The following is a 21,532-nucleotide window of genomic DNA, read 5'->3' as shown; positions in this document are numbered from 1 at the left end:
CGGGCTGCCTTTCAGTCCAAAAGGCATGCGCTTGAACTGGAATTTACGGTGGCCCGCTGTAAAAGCCGTTTTTTCTCTGTCTTTTTTACTCAATCTTATTTGATGAAATGCCGAGTAGATGTCCATGCATGAGAATATCTTTGAACCATGCATTTTGCATAGTTCCTCCTCCAGGTTCGGCATCGGAAATGTTTGTGTTTCCGTTATTTTGTTCAAATTACGAAAATCTATGCAGAATCTGTATTCTTTGACGTTATTTGGCGATTTTTTCGGTACGAGCAATAGTGGAGAATTCCACATCGAAGTTGATTTTTCAATGATACCGTCTGCCAACATTTCATCTATTTTCGTATTGACGATGTCCCATTGCGCATGCGGTATTTTGTATTGCCTCGTATTCACTGGTGTAGCATCCGCCTTTGTGAAAATTTTATGCTCTCCGTCTTTCGCGAATGTAAGACCATCGCCCTCCACATGGAATACGTCATGAAATTCACTTATCAATTCTTCGATAATCTTTTTATCATTTTTGTTGCAATGTGCTGTTTTTAGGTTTTCCGATATGAATTTTATGCGCGTTTCTGCATCAGATTTGATTTTATTATTTATACGAAAGACACTATACTTTTCCATGTCTTCCGTCTCCACCTCTGTGTTTTTTATTTCTATCGTTCTGTCCGTGGAGTTGTAAATTGTCAATAAATTTCTTGTTTTATCAACTATTGTGTCGCTGGAATAAACGCCCCTGCTGTACGCCTTTGCTTTACACAATAGAGGTTTTTCAGTTGCGATTCGTACGCTTTTTTGGCTATACGGCAAGATTTTTAGCGGTTTACTTTCGGTTTTCTTGGTTAAATCAATTACTGCGAGTCTATTTATTTGAGCCTGCATGACTTTTTCGAACTTTTTTTCTTTTTTATCGTTTTTAGGGAGCTCGCTTTCACAATTGCTTGTGTTTTTTACTTTGTTTTCTGAATAAATCAATTCATTTTTTATCATTTTTTTATTTATTTTAGGCTCCAATTTTTCGAACGCTTCTCGCTCGGGTTTTTCATAAAGTTCATGCCATGCTGGCAATAAAAGTCTCATTTGTAGACATCTCAGGTTCATGATCATACCGTAGGCATAAAGGAAGTCAAGTCCCAAAATTGCATCATAATTGAGGTGAATGTCGTCACCCGCGATTTGCATCTGCTGTCTTAGCTTTATGCCATTTATGATTATGTTGCCATACGTAGCGCCGTGGGTTTTTACTGCGTTTTGCGGTCCATTTATTCCCGTCATACAATATTTTATTTGTGGGTAGTACAGAATGTTTTGCTTTAGGAGCTTGTAACTTATTATCGTAGCATTTGCACCACAATCAATAAGGAATTTCACCAATCTGTTACATATTGATACATACGCCGTTATGGTGAGATCTCTGTTTTCCAGTTGAATGGCGCTCTCGACTGAGATACGACTGATTACTTGCTCAAGCATTTCGGTTTTTTCGATTTGATTTTTAGGTGGATGCACTGTGGATTCTATTTGTGCATCCACCGTTCGGAGTTTAAATGCATCGGCAATAACGGAGTTGATGTGGCACCCGTCGATACCTTTGCCTCATATACTTCTTCACCCTCCGAATTTGATGCATCTTCTATACTAGCACCCATTGTTTTCGATGTTTTCGTTTTGTTTTGTTGAGAGTTGTATCCACTCGATTGAGCCTTTTGCTCGTCATTTCTATTCGGGTTAAAGAAACATCGCTCCGGTCTATGATTTGTCATTTTGCAGAAATTGCACGGTATCCTGCTGTTGTTGTTTTGAGCGTTGTTATTGTTTTTGTTGTTATCACCCTTATTATTGTTGTTATTCTTATTATTGTTGTTGTTGTTATTTTTGTTAAAATTGTTGTTGTTATTGTTTTTATTGATTTGTTTTTGTTCATTTGATTGATCTTTAGCGACATTCGATAATTGCATTTGCTCTTGTTTTTCTGTGGCGTGTGCGACTGCCTCATACAAGCTTCTGTGATCCGCACTGAGTGCCATTGTACGCGTTCTTTCATCGTATATATTTTGCTTGAATTTCCGTACTGCTAACTCCTCGTTCATTTCAGCTTTCACGGCTTGTATAGCCGCGTCTTCGCCTGACGATGTTAAATTCAGCATGTCCAACAGTTTTTTCACCCGTTCGGCATATGCATCTATCGATTCTTTCTGTCCCTGTCTGATCGATAACAGTCTCTCTTGAGCTGTTTCATATGTCATCGTCAATTTATATTTTTCACGCATTTTTGTTTTTATTTGCTCCCACGTGTCATTCGTTGTATTGCCCAGCTTATGTGCCGTTGTTAGTCGTGTTTTTATTATTCGCAGCACTGTAGGCCTTTGGCCTGCCTCACTCAGGTCGTAAATGAGGTCGCTTTCCGCAATAAATTGCAATATTCCATCATGAGTTTCTATGAATTTGGGAATACCCTTCATAATGCTGTTCAACGATAAAGCCATTTCGTCGCCTTCTTGCTCAGAATCCGAAGAATTAAAATGATTGTTCCTATTGTTATTGTTATTATTATTATTATTGTTGTTATTATCGTTATTATTGTTGTTATTTCTACCGTTTTCAGGATTCGAAGCGTCGTTATTACGATCGTTGTTATTGTTGTTGTTAATATTATTGTTGTTGTTTGGCGGCTGTTGGCTTTGAGTCAAATTATTCGCTGTTGGATCTGTCGCGTTTTCCGGATTACCATTCGCCGTGTCTGTTGTTTTATCCGCTTCCGTCGGTTCTTTATTTGTTACTTTAATCAGCTGATCGTCTGATTTCCCGTCAGTTTTTTCCCTCTCTACCGATAAGTTACCGATGGATTTGTCTGTCAAAACCGAATATGTCTCTTCGGCTGCTTCAAACGGATCGAAATGATAATGATCGACAACTGAACCGCCGTGGTGCGACTGTGTAATTCGATTTGGATCTAAAAATTGACTCTGTGCGTCTAAACCAGCAGCTCCGTCAAGCCAAGTCTCGTTCAAATTTACTTGTACTGGACTTCTGTTGAAAATAAATGTTGAGGACGATTCGGGCGCGCTAAATGTTAGCGATCTACGGCCTGTGGTCAAATCATGAACCGCACGATCTTCTATCGTTTTTAAATTTTTTTCCAAGTCCAACAAATGAGATAAATAGCCCGAATCGCTCTGTTTTTTATTATCGTTTTTCTTTGGCGGTGGCGTTCGTTGCATTGAGAAGTCGAACTCGAAAAGTGCACGAGTAGCAAATGCCAAATTCGATTTTATGCTATGTGTGTTTAATTGTTTTTTTTTTTTTTTTTTTTTAACGAACCGGACGAAAACGAAAAGGTATGAGGAACAAATTCGGTTGTGCTTGCTGACTACTGAATTATATATTTAATTGCACCATTTGATTTTAGCCGAGTGTAAATAATCGAAATCAACCAAAAAATGAACACTTCACTTTAAAAACATGCAAATCAGTACTCACCTAACGACCTATCCCAACAATTAGCTCGTACTCGATTCTGATATTCTGCTGTCTCCAAGTTGGTGTCCAGTTACTCGTCTTCCGCCGCTGTTCGTTCCCACACTTGGCCGCTTTCGTTCGTTTTTATGCTTCACCTCCGCTTTGCTTATGTTCTTCTTTGGGTCCCTTCGCTCGCTCTTCGTGGCTTACTGCACGTGTCTTTGCAACGTGCGGTTTTTTTCCTCGGTTTTGTTCTGTGTATGGAATTCGCGTGTGTCTTTTTTTCTTGCTTCTTCACATACACGAATGGAATTTGCTCGATGGTTTTTTTTTTCTCTCCGATATTCAAGTGTATGAATGGATTTTGCCCGATGTATTTTTCTATTCACTTTTTCGGTGCGTGAGTGGATTTTGATCTATGTTTTTCTATTATGCACTGTTTTGGTACACGAATAGTTTTTGCGTGATGATGATTTTTTATCACAAATCGCTCACTTGATTTCTCTGTGCACTTTCACTGACACGTGGAACTTTGATTTTTTCTTTTTCCTTCTTTTTTCGGTTTCTATTGGTCTACGATTCCGCTATTTTTTTCGATGTTGTGAGTCTTTCGTTTGTTGCAGCGCCAATTTAAGGGTGTTCTGATCGTTACCTTTTTTATTTGGATCCGTAGCTCTTATCTTTGGATCCGTAGCTAAAGGTAGGGTAGAATATTCGATGATTAGACACGTCGGGTTTGCTGGTAACAATTAGACTGATTCTCTTTATTCGGTATTCGTTTGTTATACATGCGGTCGCCGCTCGTGCGGCGACGTCGTGCGCTTATATTCCCGTATAGGCGCACGAGTCAGTGCACTCGCTACATATTGAATTACAACTAAAAATATGTTGTTGTCCGTCGTTTGTTCTTATTAATTGATTTATTGCCCAATTGGCCGATGTCGCAGTTGAATTCACTACAAATTTCTGTCCGATAACTCTCGGCGTAATTCGATTAGTCTTGTTGATTTCCTGCGCAGCGATCGTTGAAGCAGTAGCGATGGTAATTCGGCTTCACTTGCGAGCAACAGCTCTTCTGGCACAGATTTGTACGTGCTTGCCGGCGATTCCTTTGTGGGTGCTGGTTCTTGGTGTGTCTCCAATTCGTTTGCTGAGCATACGCTTTGCCAACCCCGTTTTTTGGCCTGGAGCGATCGATTGTTTTGTTTTGTTTTGTTTCGTAGTTGAATTCGATTTTTCGGGTTGCTTTTTGGTGCCAATCAAGTTATTTGACTTCGTCCGGACATGAGAAGCGGATTTTCGGCCAATTTTAGGGGCAACCTTCGGCACGAATTCTTTTGCGGTAACGCCAGTTGGCCAAACACTGCTGAACAAATCAACATACTCAGCTGGCACATCCAGTTTGAGCGAGATAAAAGTCGGGTTTGGCACTTTTTTTTCGTTTGGTCTCAAACTGGTGCAGGTCACGTTGTCAGTTAAGGAACGGGTGCTTTCGATCGTCTTCAAGTGACCAGCAACAACTGAAATATCAGTCACCGGGTTGAATGGGCTGATGTGCAATGACCGCATAGTTTGTTTTTTGACACTGGCTTTTACGGGGGTACTATCAGTCGATTTCGGAGGGACAACAAAATTGCACAAATCAACTGGATTTTTATTTTCGGGGATCACTTCGTCAATTTTTCGTCGCTTCACACCCCCGCGTGGACCCATATTCACATTGATAAGATTTGTGAGCGGCGAAGAAAAATCAATGTGTTGAGTTTGTTGTTGTTGTTGACTCAAAATACCATCGTTTTGTACTTGTGATGATGAGCCGCTAGTCGATACGGATTCACTCGTATCCATGTCCAAATCAACAACTTTATGTTGATCGTCAGTTGGTTTTGATGCGGGTGGCATGGTGATGAAATCCAAGTTTAGTCCATTCAGCATTTTCATTATCGGGACAAGCTTTGTTTTGATGTCAGCGAGTTGTTTTTTCAGTTCAATGCATTCTGTGCACGTCATTTTGTAAGGTTATGCTAGCTACGTAGATACGGGAGAATAAATTTACACAGAAAAGACAGCAAAAAACTGATTTGCACACAAAACTTGATAAAATATTAATGAAACAGGTCCTAATGAACAGATTAATACATAACTCAATATTTATATACGATCAAATATAATACAAAATTAAATCAAACTGGAGACCAAACGAGTATTGAAAAAAATAAACATGTTACGGTGACAGCTGTCATTCACTGACTTTTTGATGTATGTGCTTCTCTTTCTCTTTCCGTGTGAATGCAAGAGATAAACACTGTGTGTGAGAATCGGGAGATGAACGAACGCGCGTCACAGCGAATATGCACGCAACCAATAGCTGCTGTTAAACAGATCTGTTCATCAGCAGCACTACATAGCCAGCATCTTCAATGCTCTGTTTTTGACAATCGAAACAAGCTTCACAATTCGAAAATCGGTCATCTTTGGCATATTCGCATTTCCAAAAGCCTTGAAGCTATTTATTTGATTAAAACATCATTCGAAAGCGACATTCTTCGAGCATTTAAGATGGGTCTACGCTTTAGTAGATTCAGTTTTTATCTTTATGAAAATGCATCAACCATATGACAACGCTGGACTGATTGTAGTTGAATAAAAATTTTCGCCTCGCTACGCTCGCCTAATTTTAACTTTTTAACCACCCTAAATATGTTTGAATTTACTATTTTAACTGTTAAGGTCCAATGTCGTGATTAACCGACATTTGTTTAAATAATCACTGGATCTTAGTATTTTTGACACTTCAAATAAACTTCGTTCGCACAATATTTAAAAAACACCCCTTGTATTTTTTCGAAATTCTGGTCCGTTCTAAAAAATCCTTAAAATAATCCATGGTTCATCCGATTGTTTAACTGCAACATCCAGCCACGATACCACCAAAAGTGTATCATACTGAAGGAAAATCGCCAAAGTTCAGCACAATAATTGTCAAATTCAATGATTTCAACAACAAATTGATGGTGCTGAGCTCAAAGGCAAAAAAGCTGGTGAAAACGAGTGATATCATTGGTGCCTCTGCGAGACAAACGAGTGTACAAATCTATCTCAACAATCATGTGACTCCCTTCTTCGGTCGATTGTTGGCTGCCGGGCGACAAGCAACAAAAGATGAAATCATTCATTCGTGTTGGATTGGAACTTTGGGGTGCCTCATCAAATTGAAGGAGAATGACAAACCGATTAACATTCGTTCGCGCTACGTGCACGGGCTGGCAAATAACTTGCGGCAATGGTCTAATTGCATTATGTATCATTTCACTTGATCAACAAATTTAAATCATTTTCCAACCACTTTTTTCTCCATTAAAGTTCTCTTAATTCTTTATAGTAATTATTGCTCTTTTTTTACTTTTTAGTTATTTTTCTTCTTTCCATTTCACAATGCAAGTGGGCTCGAAACTGTCAATTGTCATTAGATATCAAAATGTGAGAGGATTGAGAGGTATAATTGTTGCATTCTCCACAAACATTATAAACTCTGAAGCAGACATACATATTCACTCCTCTGAATACATCACGAATAATTTTACATCACATCGTAGAGATCGTAATGCCACACCAAAACCACGTACACCAAAACCACTATGGGATCGTACACCAAAACCACTATGGGAGGTTGATGCTGGCTTTTTCATAAAAAGGAGATGGATGTGACTCGTAGGTATGATTTGGAACCTGACATAGATTTTGTGGAGGATTTGTGGATACAGGTCAAATTGGACAATTCTGATAGTGATTTATTCATATGTGCAGTGTATATTACATCCATGCCTAGCAATGCTCACCTATACGTTGCCTTTACCGATAGAATCAAAGATAGTCTTTCAAAACTCGACCCGTCTGATAGAGTATTTTTGGCGACTTTAATGTGCGTGATATTGAATGGGTGTTGGGGACCGATGGTATTTTAACACCTTTTCTCAGTAACAATTGTGAGAAAGCAATTGATGTGCTAAATTTAATCAGTTTTGGTAACTCCAGACAGCATAATTCGGTAGTAAATAAAGATGAAAAAATATTAGACCTAGTTCTATCGTCAGATCCGTTGAGAGCCCTAAATGTTGTTGAATCGGATGAATTTTTGGTCAATGTGGATGGTTACCATCCACCTCTTGAGATCACAATAAATGAACAAGTGAAATATTTGCCTGTTTTCAATCACCGCAAATATAATTTCAGAAGAGTAGATTATGATCTAATAAAATTCAAGGGTAGACTAAAATTTCCACTTTGGTTCGACAATGATTTAAAAACAGCTCTTAAGAACAAGGTGAAAGCTAGGAAAAAATATAGAATAACAAACTTAATTGAGGATTACCTTAAATTTTCTGATTTAAGAAAAGAATGCAAGTCCAAAATTGAAAGCTGTCATTCTGCCTATATCACACACATTCAAGCAAACATGAAATCGAACATAAAACTTTTTTGGGCATATTCCAAATCAAAAAGGCAAACGAATAGCTATCCATCGCAATTCAATTTTGACAACTCCACTGCCTCGTCAGCGAATGAGATTTGTGAGCACAAATGATGCACCTTTATTAAACTTTGTCGGGTTATAGACAGAAATATGGCACGAACCAGCACGAATATACAGGACGGATCTCAAACTAATGAGGCATAAGTATTTGTTATTTTGTGTCCCCTATCACTGTCCAATCAAACTTTAAACGCGTGCAATTGAAGTTTGAATTTAAAAATATTATGTCGTCGTGTACCGCGTGTATATTTGAATTTAGTAGCACATATTCTACACATGTAAACTATACTTTACAAAGTGGAATTTGAGGGAAAATGGGGGAAAATAGTTATGGAAAATGGCAAATTCTTGTTTTTAATATAGGGGAGATGAGGGTAATCTGGGACACTTTTTTTCAAATAGGCGGAACTCGGGTGCTATTGAAGGAAATTGAAAAAAATTATATACCGTAGAAAAGGTATTGTAAAAAGGCAACTTTTGGCAAACTTCATTTTTTTCCTGCCCCGTCTGAGGTGGAAGGGGCGCTAATTTTCCGAAGGGCTTACCCTTGCGGGTAATCTGGGACAGTAGGGGTAATCTGGGACATAGGTGGGGGTAATCTGGGACAGCCACCATTTTGTATGTTTTTCAGCAAAATATCTCAATATTTGTTGGTATTTCATGTATAATTCGGAGAATTAATCTATTTCAAATAATTTCCGACTGTTTTTATCTACTTTCACTGGCAATTTATTTCGAAAACTAGGAAGCAATGGCATTATACTGAATGAAGGGAAAAAATGCATTACCGGTTTTTGGAAAAATAAAGAAATGACGATGCGCAGTATCTTATTAGAGTCGCGATAGTCTCTCGGTATTCCGGTAATATTTGATACCATCTAGCTGTAATAATCATAATTTTGGTTCACTGGACATTGCTGTTTCACCCGATTTCAACGTCGATTCTTCTAATGGCGTCTTTTTGGCACAAATTTATAGATATGTACCTATAAAACTACAACAAACATTCAAAATCGACATTAAATTTAAAGATAAACACTGTTTTTATGCCTTAGATGTGGCGTGAAATGCATAAAATGCAAAAATAAACTGTCCCACTTTACCCCCACCAAAGTGTCCCACTTTACCCCCAGTTACCAAATTTCACGCCACACATCAACAATTTTTCACTAACCAGAAATAATTAAAATTACTTATTATTACGTGAAAGCACTCGACTTTAGCTACAAATTATACTTATCATCAATTCATGTATGCTCAAAAATGAAGGGGATATTCACGTTTCTATGGAGAGAAAAAATTGTTGCGTGAAGGGGCAAAAACACAAACCGTGCTCTAGCGCAGTGTGTATCAGACTGAGAAGAGAGTCTGTGCACGTCAAATGATCGCCACACTAATGCACATTTACGTTTATTATCGTTTTGACGTTTGGTGTTGCCCATCGCGAGAAAAAAGGGGTGTCCCAGATTACCCCCTGTCCCACTTTACCCCCTCTTCCCCTATAAAATATATGCGTAACAAGTGCTATGTCAATGTTGCTAAATGATTCCTCCTAGTTTCAATCAGTTTATTCTAGTACGTTATATACTGGGAGATCAACAAAACATGCTGTGTAGCACCAATGCTAAACGTAAAATCACGAAAAATTGAACATTCATTTAACATTTCATTCAATTTATTTGGATAATTTTTATATAGAAAATGAAGTTCCTAGACATGGGTTTTAATGGCCTGGTTTGAGTAGAATTTACAATGGTGTGAGAAAATAAATTGAAAAATCCAGGAATCATTGAATGGAAAAGTAGTAAAAAGTCATAGAACTTATCTTAACGAGTTTTAGATTCAAATAATGTTCATTGAAAAAGGAATTAAAAAAAAAACATTTAAAAAAAATGCGAAATTATTATTCAAAAACATTTACAGGAAATCATAAAGCAACTGGAGATATTTTTCATTTTTGTTGGGAAACGTAATAGATCGTAATAGATACTACGTGGGGCGCGTAGTCATTTGCGGCAGTACACAGAACATAACTACGCGTTTCTGGGCTCCGACTCAATTGTCAAAAAATCGTATATTGTAGCATGCTATGCTTTGTAATGAGAACTCCATCAAAGTTCTGTCCTGCGTAAACTTCCTGTATAACTCTCTTTTCAGATCCAGACTTGAATACAACACTGCAGTCTGGAACCCATACCAGAGCACATACATTTTCAAACTTGAGAAGGTGCAGAGAAAGTATACTCGTCTTCTCTTCTATAAACTCCAATATGAATCACTACCGTACTCACAAAGACTTGAAATATTAAACATGAGTGAATTGGAGGGAAGGCGTGAATACTTTGATGCTTGCCTCCTACACAACATTGTTCATGATGCAAATATGGTCCGCACCAACAGGCCAATTATGAGAGTAAACCGTCAATCTAGGGGACTGCATCAGCTTTTCAATCCGCATACATCTAGAACAAACTACGGTCTACACCGCAATCCAACAATGCGAACTCAACTACTCTATAATAGAAAATATACCGACATTGACATTTTGAGCCTAGGCAAAGTGCAATTTAAAGATGCAATTAAAAATAGAATTTGATTTCGATTATTTTCATTCTTTTATAAAAATTTCTTTTTTCTTTCCACTCATTTTCGTGAATTCAATAATTTTCTTTTTATTTTAACTGAAATGTTTAAATGCTTTGACCAAAGTAACTATCAAAAACAAACTATAGGTGATAAATTGTAAAAGGGATTTTTCCTGTTATTTACACCTCATACTCAATCTATATGCATATTAATGCGCTAGCCCAAAAAGTTTTGGTACCATTTTAACCATTTTATACCCAACTGATTTTGATGCCACTGGTACCATTTGAAAGGTCTTGATGAGTAGATGTGCAGAATGCCATTCAGAATTCACATATGTCAAGTTTGACATGAGTTTAAAGCATGTTAGAGAACACCTTCTTCCGGGTCCCGGGTTTCCCAAAGTTTTTCGAATTTTTTGTTTTGAAAATAGCAGATTTTCGTTGTATTATTTTTTCTCTGAGTTTGTTATTCAATTTGTGAGAAATTATTATAGGTTGTTTTAAAAAATTTAGATAATTTAAAAAATTCCTAAGTCACATATATGCAGATAATGCTTTGTCAATGTGGAAATGCATGCAGAACCGGAACGAGAGCGACCCGCGCGCGAAGCGGATCTGCATATATGTGAATTAGGAATTTTTAAATTTGTCTAAGTTTTTTATAACCAACTTTATTAATTTCTCACAAATTCAATAACAAACTCAGAGAAAAAATAAAAATACAATGAAAATCTGCTATTTTCAAAACAAAAAATTCACTCACGGAATCAATATCACGTGCCATTCAAATTTTCAACCATTCCATCAATTTAAAAAGAAAGAAGTGTTTATTATTGGCCGATTCATCGGCCACTTGGCGACCCTAGTAAAAAATAAAAATAAAATAAAAAAATAAAGTATCTCAAGCAAAGATGAAAATCTTGAAATGTTCTAAAACATTGCAGGTGACATATGTCTTCTATCTCTTACCAGGGACAGAAGAATGATTCACATGCAAACGGGCGGTTTCGGCTAATCCCATTTTTATTCTCAACAACACTAAACAGGACACCTTGAATAATAAAGATGGTTTTAAAACAATGTGATCTGACGTACGGATTACGTTATATAGACGTTCAAATAATGCCCGTTTATGGGCGGTTGTGTGCACTAGAGGTTTTTTTTTCAGAAGATTGTTGATGATTCCGATGTTCGGACAAAAAAATTGTCTGTTTTTCCGAAAAATGTCCGAAAAGAATATCGTGTCCGAATGTCCGACGGACATTTTCGGACGGATAAACGGACACCATGTCCGCCTGAAATCTTTTTTCGGACATTTGGACAATTGTCCGTCCGTCCGAAAAAAAATTCGGACGATTTTTTTTTCGGACGGACGGACAAATTCGGCGATTTTTTTTCCGTGTCCGTTTGACACCTTCAATTATGAATAATCATCTTATTCAGATTCATTCCAAACTATAGGTCGACTTGGATATGAGAATTGGAATTCACAGCGGATCTGTGATGTGCGGCGTATTAGGTAACTTAATTTTAGTCCACACTGATAGAAGGCAAGAAGGAAATATTCCAAACATGCGTTGTAAGTGTTGTCATTGCAGACGATTTTGTAATTTCTCCAACCCTAGTTGAAATTTGGAAAGTGTGGAAATGCGTTCAATATTCCATGGTTGGGCACTGGACAGTCTACAAAATCAATAATTTTTTTGTATTTGTATTTTTGTATTTTATCAACACCGCCAAAAAAACTGGCTGAATAATTTGTTTTGAAGGAAAATGACTCCAAGAGTCATGAATTGGATGGTATTCTAATAATTTTTTCCAGCCAAACTGCTTCATTAATCCAGTATTTGGCGATGTTAGTAAATAAATAAAAATCGTCTACAACATTTACCACACATGGTTAGAATATTTTCTTACTTCTGTGAGTGCACAATGTGCACTGCACATTCACTTATTTAAACACTGCCAAGTTCTGGTTGAATTTACAGTGAAAAAAATAGTTTTGAATTTATACGATTTGTAGTTATAGTACGGCAATTCCATTTTTGAGAGCCCCAATGGGGTCGAAGGGAGAAGTTGGGCAGTTTTTGTAGCCCCGTCGATTCCCTTTCCAACGGTACCAGTGGTTTGACAATGTGTCAAACACTTCTTAGTAAGATTTCAGTTGCCGCAAACTCATATTTTTCGATTTTTTCAATTTTTTGCAAAATTTACACCGGGTGAACTCGAACATTTGGGCCACTTACAGCCCCAAGATTTTGGTTTTCTCATTTTCTATAAAAAAAAAGACTCCAAACCAATTTTTAGTCAATTCGGCGACCCCACATTACAACTCTTCCCTGATTTCGTGTGGAGTTGCCGAGCAGTCTTTCTCGATTGGCAAAAAAGTTTGGTCGGTGAAAGTTTTGACACAAAATAACCTTATCGATACTAGGAAATAAGTAGGTAGCCGAATTGTAAACCATGGGCGCGACATGACAGAACAGCTGAAAAACTTGCTTTTCAGCGCCATGTACCCCGGTGACAAAATGTTGGAGTAAAAGTATACTTTCGATAGATGGCGCTGGTCAAATGACAAATTGGATTCCATAAAATTTATCAGAAGAAAAATTGATTGAATATTTACAAAGAAATTTAATATTATGTAATGTTTACAGGAAATTTAATTTAATGTTTCATTAGTTTGTGGTTCTTTGACTATACAATATAAGTAACATGAATAGTTTATATCAGGAACTATCATATCTGATATTAGTTGTTCCGAATGTCAGTGTAACTTAGTAAATATCAATCTTTTTATCTATGAGTTTTTAGGTGCATAGAAAGTATAAATAAAATGATAGATCGTGCAAAATGGAGTGAAACTGAAAACGCGCTCGCGCGCTCCGTACGAAAAATTTATTGGCTTAGTTTGTGGCTGCTATATTGTGTTCATAACACAATAACAATCATTATGCCAGGCGGCGTGCGGCTCGTTGGTTTTTTTTCCTGGTGATTTCGGGCAATTTTGGGGCTGCAATTTTGTGGATGTGATTGTGAAATTTTGCGGTGTATTATTTTGAGGCTAGAATCGTGACAAAAACGCATGTTGAGAGTTCTTTTGAACATATCGGAACAGCAATTTTGCATGTTGTTGGACAGTGCGGTGCCACTGATTATTATCTGCTTTTCATGTCAATTTTTGTCCCGAACAAATATTTATGTATATAGAGCGGAAATTTTTTTAAATTACCAAAACTATCGTAATCAATGTTGGTGGTGTGGCGTACCAAAAAATATCTCTCTCATGACAACGGCACACAAAACCTGGGATATAGAATAATCACGTTTCATTAATCACAGATTTAATTTTATTCGGTCTGAATTGAGCTGCTTGAGCAATGTTTGAAAATATATAAATCCAGGAGCGAAGATCCATGTTGTTCAGTTATACTTGAGATGGATTATCGCTCCTGGATTTTCACTTGTTCCTCCTAGCGAACAGATTTGTTCGCCCTAGCGAACAGGTTTGTTCCTCGCGGCAAACAGAAGTGTCCGCACGATTAACAAATCCAATTTGACTTAAACAGGTCCCGTTCCAAGCTGTCCATATTGTTTACTGCCAAATGCGAACACCTCTCCACTGATTCAAATCAACGTTGTTGTTGGGAGCGATACTTTTTGTAGTAGTAATGAGGCAATGCATGGCGTTATATTAAGCATGCCAGATCGCCCGGAAAAATCCGGGTTCGCCCGGATTTTCGAGGGAAAACCCGGGCAAGAAATCGCCCGGCCCGGATGCCCGGATATTGCGAAAAAAAACCGGATTTAGCCCGGATTTCGCTCGAAATTTAGAGAAATATTAACCCGGACTTCGTCCGGTTTTCTTTCAGAAAATGTTCTTTTCACATTTTTTTCTATGGTAATAATTTACAATATCATTTTTTAAATGATAATTTTCACTATTCTAATCAATTTTTAAAACCGTTATGCGTAAAAATTAAAATAAAGTTTCCATTATAGTACTTAATGTGATTAATCATAAGAAAATCAAATGACATCTGTGAAGAGTGTTCAATACTGTGTTTGTATTCAACTGAATCGATTACAATAAAATCATCGTATACACAAATTGGCAAACAAAACAGTATACAACATTTGTTTCTCTGTAGTTGTGTACCGTTGACACTGATTTACCGCTACGCTGATTTTATTCTCAGTGTATCAATTATTGTGTTTGTATTTTAAAAACAATTAGCAAAAAAGCAATATGGCCAATATGACCAATATGAAAAATGAATGCACATTAGTTTGCATTTTGATCCCGTTGTGTTCAGTACGTTCAACTTGTATTTAGCGAAAATTTGAAAATCGCCCAGATTTCGCCCGGATTTTCGATCGGAAATCCGAGAGCTCATCGCCCGGAAATCACCCGGTTTTTTGAAAAAATTGCCCGGATTCGCCCGGCCCGGATCACCATTAAAAAATATCTGGCATGCTTACGTTATATCACATTTGATCACATTCATCAGCAGTTGCATTTTGAGTTTCGAGCATTGGTTTGTCCTTAGATCGACTAATTGAGCCGTTCTAATTTTGGCGCAGAAGGAAGATGAATAGTTTGTTATCCTTAACATGTTGTGAAACTAAACGTGTCTTTGATTTTTTACCGTTGATTTTTTAAAACGATATAGGATTTGAACATACTCCACATTTTGAACAGCCATCATTACAAGCACAATTTATAAGATGACAAAAAAAATGTAAAACCATATAGTAACAAAAAACATGTTTTTAATAAATTCATAATTTATTATTTTATTGAATTACACAAAATTACCAAAAAATTAGTGTCTAATATGTACCGAATGAAATATGGGTTTGACATAGTTTGAAAAGAGTTTAGTGTTATCCGATAGACGTCAAATTATTCTGACACAAATGTTAGACCAGCTATTGTTTAATTGTGATGAAATCAGATGAAATAAATCCATTCTTTTGATTAACGCAAATAAACTAACAAAGAAATAAAATTAAAACAAGGAAAACTAAATTACATATTCAAGAAAGAAAAAATAAGTATAATGAGTGATTTTTTTCTGTTTTTTCCTGAGGAATATTCATAAACTTAGAATATAACATATATTTGAATGAAAAAGGGTATTCAAACATGTTTTGCTTATGTTTATCAATTTTTGTTAATGGTCATCGATAATATCAATTATCCATGTGTTTTTGTGAAAATCCATGTGTTTTGTGAAAGTAATCAACGAAATGTAACAACAGCTGCGCAACATCATACCTGATATCAAGTGTTTCATTTTATTTCCGCGCGAGGTACATGGCGCTCATAAGCATTTTTTCTCATAGCGACCCGATGTTGTAAACGGTCCAAAAAAGCCCAGTTACACTTTTTACTGAACTGCAAAAGCCATCATTCAATTTATCAAGAGGTGATATATTGAAGAAAAGTTTTACGTCTTATCTAACAAGTCCTTGTTGGAAGTTATGAATTTACAATTTAGTTGAGACCAAAAGACATAAAAAAATCAACTAATTTTCGCAAATACATTGACACAAAAGCTAGTTTCCATTATAAAGTAATAACAGGTCAAAAGTTAAACACCAACTCAAAGGATGGCTATATCACAGTCAATGTTGCTTGAGTTCGGATTAGCCATAGCACTTACAATCTGTCCCACTTTTCATAAGGCGCCTCCACCCGTATTACCCTCCAACTGCATAAGCCGAAATCAGCCGTAAAATGCGAACCCGACGCTACAAATCCGCATGCATGGTGTCGTTTGGTTCGTATGGTCGTACACTATCGTGCGAAACGTACTTGATCAGTGTGAGTCGCATGGGTAGTGGAGTTAGGGTCGTTTGAGTGACTCAGAAAAGCGGGTTTTCCGAAATTAATTATTTTTTTTGAGTAACGCCAACGCCGGTGAGTGAGATACCCTCTTTTTGTTGTTTCCTGGCGTCGGGAATTTTTTTTATGATAAATTTGGAGTTTTTTCTTCACAAATCAACCAAAATATCCCGGAATTTCCTATTTTCCCCGCCAAAAGACGGTTTCATGCGGGAAAGACATATATTTTGTCGCTGAGCATAAAAATGGGAATACAGATCTGTTGCAGCAACAAGCGAACATATAATATTGTTCCCTAAAAACGTTACATGAATTTCTATCCAACACGAGTGTAACATGAGCTAATACTGTTTCTAATGCAACTCATGTTACACTCGCGTTAGATGGAAATTCATGTAACGTTTTTAGGGAACAATATTTTATGTTCGGTTGTTGCTGTAACAGATCTGTATTCCCATTTTTATGCTCAGCGACACATTTTCAGAAATCGAAAATTTTCAAAATATGGATTGCAGTGGTATTTTTCGATATGTATACAATTTTTCATAGCGTATTCATGGTTTGATGGAACACATTCAATCAGAGAGTGTTATTTCGCTGCTAAGCAGGCTTGAGCTGAGCTGAATTTACTGACTCAGGCGCCGGAAGCGTTATTTTACCGTATTCACAGTGCCAAATTGTCATTGCTAGCATGACCTACGATTTTTTCCAATTTTACTAAGTAAGGGTGATATCTTCAGATAATGACAATTTTGCAGCGCGAGTGCTTAGCAGCAGAATAACACTCTCTGAATTCAATCTTTTGTTGCTGTCTGACGATGAAATTTTCGCTTCAATAAACAGCATTCCCGTTGGTGATGACTACGATACGTATTGTGAAGTAGAAACCAATCGCCGAAGTGATATATGGTATGCTAAAAGGTACCCCGAAGTGTCCAGGCCGGAGCCAATTCCAAAAAAAAAAACTAAACTTCAAGAAGATAAAGTTTGGTTTGACGATTTGGGCCATTGGTGTCGTTTTTTGTATTGAGACGGCAAAATGACATGCAAATTTAAAACGCAAGGTTATTGCACAAAACATCAAGTAAACTTGTGCAACTCCTCAGCTTCCATGATTTTCATACCCAGTCAATGCAATCTTGAAGGATTTCGATTGTTTTCATTCAGTTTTTGTTCTTTCTTTATTCATTTTCTAAATAAAATTTGATATTTTCATTGAAAAATTGGAAGAAAAAATTTCGAATTTTTCATGTCTTTCCTGCATGAAACCGCCTTTTGGCGGGCAACAATTTTCCAACCTATTTTCACACTTTTCTTCCTTTTCTGTAAAAACCAATATTTTTCCCGTTAATTATTCATCAAAATGAACCAGGAAAAAAATTCCCAGCTCTGGGAAAAATTTATGCAGGGTTAAGTTTGTATTATGAATGTTAAGATGCGTGCAGCGTTAAAGGTGTCAAACGGACCAATTCTTTCCGTCCGAAGTGACTTTTTTCGGACGTCAGAAATGTCCGGTCCGAAAATTCGGACGGACGGACAAAATTGCCATTTTTTTCAGACTGTCCTGTCCGTTTGACACCTTTATGCAGCGCTCTTCAATGTAAAAACAGTACAAGTGGGGGATAATACACGGAAATTATCTGTACTTTACAATAGATTTGTGTAAAAATTACAATAAGATGAAAAGTAATAAGATCATCTTATTATGGTAATAAGATTGTAATTGTAATAAGATTGTAATAAGTATCTTATTACTTTTGGTGCAAAAAAATGCAAAAAAAATTTCATGTAAAAAACGTGTCAATTTTTGTCAGACGAAAAAATGTTGAAAAAAAATGTGTCTTGCAAAATTTGACATGATTTTTGTATGAAACTTTTGAAGAAAAGGGAAGCGACATCGATTATAACCCCGTAGGGAATCAAGGGGTGGGTCAGATGGAATCGGGAGTAGGTCCAATCGATAGATCTCGTCAAAATACCTTAAGATACAACCCCGTTTGGGAGGGTATGGCCACTCCCAATCCCGCAAACTCGAATTATATTTCCCCCCGGGGAAAATCGGTTGCGGTGGTCGGAAAATCGGCCATAAAATTTTCCGAGTAAGTCATACACCATAAGTGTTATATATCAAAAGTGGCGCAATTACAATACCTATCATACGATATATTGGATCCATCAAAATATCTAACTGGCATGGAGATATTATTATTTGAAAAAAGTGATTTGATTCGCCCCCACCTACCCTATATAATAAACTCTCTTTGTGTTCGTTATTTCCGTCACAACATAAATGTTTAACACTTTATTATTACAATTGAAATTTCTCTCAGGGGATAAAAAATGGCATTTTGATGTTTGGTCGAATGACGTTATAATAGCTAATCACATGGAAAGCGGTGGTGTGCCTGGACGCGTTCATATATCTGAAGCGACTCTAAAATGTCTTAATGATGCATATGAAGTTGAACCTGGTGATGGAGGTATTCGTGACAATCATTTGAAAATGCTAAACATTAAAACCTATTTGATTAAGCGAACAGAACCACTAAGGTAAACAATTTTTATCCTTGTATTGTCTCAATGATATTTTTTTGTAATTGGTAATAATACTAATAATAATATGGATAATATAAATAATATTGTAGAGCTAGAAAGCGTTATAGTACACGTCGAATGAGTGTAATGTCTGATCAAACGACAAAAAGTGAAGTTGCTAGAAACAATGTGTCACTGATTGGAAATTTGTTTGAAAATGAAAGTAGCGATGAATGTGATAGGCGCCATTTGAAAAGAGACTCCCGACACACAATTCCAGACGAAACAACAGATTGGATTCCGGAGATTCCATTCTGGAATGTAAGTCAACATTAATATTGTCCTGACTTACAGAGTGGCCCACTCACAGGCTCTGCATAACACTAACAAAACAAATTAAAACACGAATCTGAGTCACAAATTTTGACACTTGTCTCGTAATATGCTATTTGGTGCATGACCGCTAAATGTGAGTCGTAAACTACTTGCGGTGAATTTTGTGGAATGTATGCGCTGTAGATGTAAATGACGTGTGATTTAGTGATGGCTTTCACACAAACATATTCCGAATCATCAGCTCCGGCAATTTTTATTTCTTCACTGGAGAATTTTTCGTTTTACTTTTCCGTACACAACGTGTCAAGGGAAAGTATAGGAATTGGTCCCGAAAACTTTTTTCGCAAAATTGGTTTAGATCATCATAAAAACTCATGAAACGCGTAGAAAACCACTTTTTGAGACACTTTTCCGTTCGTGTGCCGTCGTCGTCGTTGGTATGTGTTAACACGATAACTCAAAAAATAATTGAGATAATCCAAATCTGGAAACGCCAAAAGTTTTGTATTCGAAAAACTTAGTTTAAGTTTGAAGATGAGCCATTTTCGATTTGATCCTGGGGTACTTGCCCTAAGAAAAACCTCAAAAAATTGACACTTTTGTATGGGAGGTACCTGTAAATCGACTCCGATTGGCTTCAAACTTTCTGAGATTTCAATTTTTGGGAGAAAAATAAAATTCTGAAAGTTTGAAACCAATCGGAATCGATTTACGGGTAACTCCCATACAAAATTTTTGAAATTTTGACTAAAATTACCGATTTTTGGACAATTTTGTATGGGAGGTACCCGTTAATCGATTCTGATTGGCGTCAAACTTTCTGAGGTTTCATTTTTTGGAGAAAAAATAAGATTCTGAAAGTTTCATGTTGATCGCATTTGCAGAAGTTTGGTTTTTGGCCCTCAATTTTTTCCAAGAAAATTTCGACAAAAATTGAGGACAAAAAATTGAGCTTCTGCAAAGAAGAGATTTGACAGCTGTCAAGTGAACAAGTGTTTTTTTCCACTGCGTGTTGCTTTGGTGACTTTAAATATAAAAATAAAATATTTAAACTAAACTAAAACAAACAAAATTGATTTCATTTTGTAAATTAAATTAAGTGAAACCCAAAAAGCAAATTGGACCGGCGCTCAGTGCGATAAAATTTGAGTTTTTTCTGTGTTTCGTGTGCAGCAAACAAATAGCAACAACAACAATAAAACCACACCACCGGATTTACATACATTTAAGTGCGGGTTTATTTTCAAGCTTTGCTGTGCCATTATTTTGATTTGACTGTGAGTTTTTTTTTGCATTTTGTCGGAAGATCTCGTAAGTTAAATTGAAACAAAATATTCCGGGTACGTAAGTACAAATAAATTGTGATTCTCGACTGAAGTGTGACAAATCATAGCGCATCGATAATCAACAATTTCATCACGTGGGTGAATGCAAATCAAAAAATACTGAGATTTGCATAAACACAGGCGCTTTATCGTGCTTTTGGTGAAATTTGCTGGGTTTTCGCTCGGGAACAGTTTGCATTTGTTGTGACAAAGCATACTTTTGCCGTTTGAATATGGCCTAGCGGATAAATGCACACATTCTTTGAAACGTTTCAACGTGAATATTTTCATTGAGTGTGTGCGGAGCTAAATCGGATAAAGCAACAAAGTGAATTTGATTTACACTAATTCAATTAATGTTTTTTTTTTCACTTTTTCTTCTTTTTTTCAACAGAGGGACGAAAATATGTCTGATTTGATTGAAACAAAGGAAAATTCAGAGGGATTAACTCCATCACAAGAGGATCGCCTGTTGAGTGAGCCAACCGATGTGAATCGTGAGGTTAACAAAGGGGAAGCGAGCTCAGGGCCTGACTCAAATCTGTCGGTGGTAAATTCGGAAACAAAACCGAATAAGGCAAAAACATCTCGCCCATACACCGGCACGATTAAGAAGGAGATCACAATCGCCCTCAACTCAAACACTGAGGCCACTGGTGTTATTAACATTGAAAAAAGTGGCAAACGCAATCGCACACGAACCAAAAATCAAAGAACGATTGCAAAAAAGAATGCCGATCCTACTTCTCGCTTGAAAAACGATGCCAACGCAACAACACCAAAGCGTGGCCGTGAGCAAGGTGGTACACCACCGAATGCTAGCCAGGCAACAAAGCGGATCGACATAAAATTGACTCCGAACACAGTACCACCGAAGGAAACTTCGTCGATTGGA

The 21,532-nt window shown here is 36.9% G+C and overlaps 1 protein-coding gene across 1 annotated transcript in view; it reads left to right on the top strand.

Annotated features, from left to right (window-relative positions):
• The window catches only part of LOC129570239 (adenylate cyclase, germination specific-like), a 58,159-nt gene that overhangs the window by 20,419 nt on the left and 16,208 nt on the right, over window positions 1–21,532 (top strand). The window contains exons 4-7 of the mRNA XM_055449779.1: window positions 12,052–12,109; window positions 18,772–18,991; window positions 19,087–19,297; window positions 21,032–21,463. Coding sequence (XP_055305754.1) covers window positions 12,052–12,109; window positions 18,772–18,991; window positions 19,087–19,297; window positions 21,032–21,463 — 921 coding nt within the window. The remainder of the gene's footprint in view (window positions 1–12,051; window positions 12,110–18,771; window positions 18,992–19,086; window positions 19,298–21,031; window positions 21,464–21,532) is intronic.

The sequence above is a fragment of the Sitodiplosis mosellana genome, unplaced genomic scaffold, assembly GCF_009176505.1.
Source record: "Sitodiplosis mosellana isolate CC-2019 unplaced genomic scaffold, AAFC_SMos_1.0 Smas_scaffold_47, whole genome shotgun sequence".
Classification (NCBI taxonomy): Eukaryota; Metazoa; Arthropoda; class Insecta; order Diptera; family Cecidomyiidae; genus Sitodiplosis; species Sitodiplosis mosellana.
The sequence above is the reverse complement of the archived record's forward strand: the minus strand, read 5'-3'. Positions and strand labels throughout refer to the sequence as shown.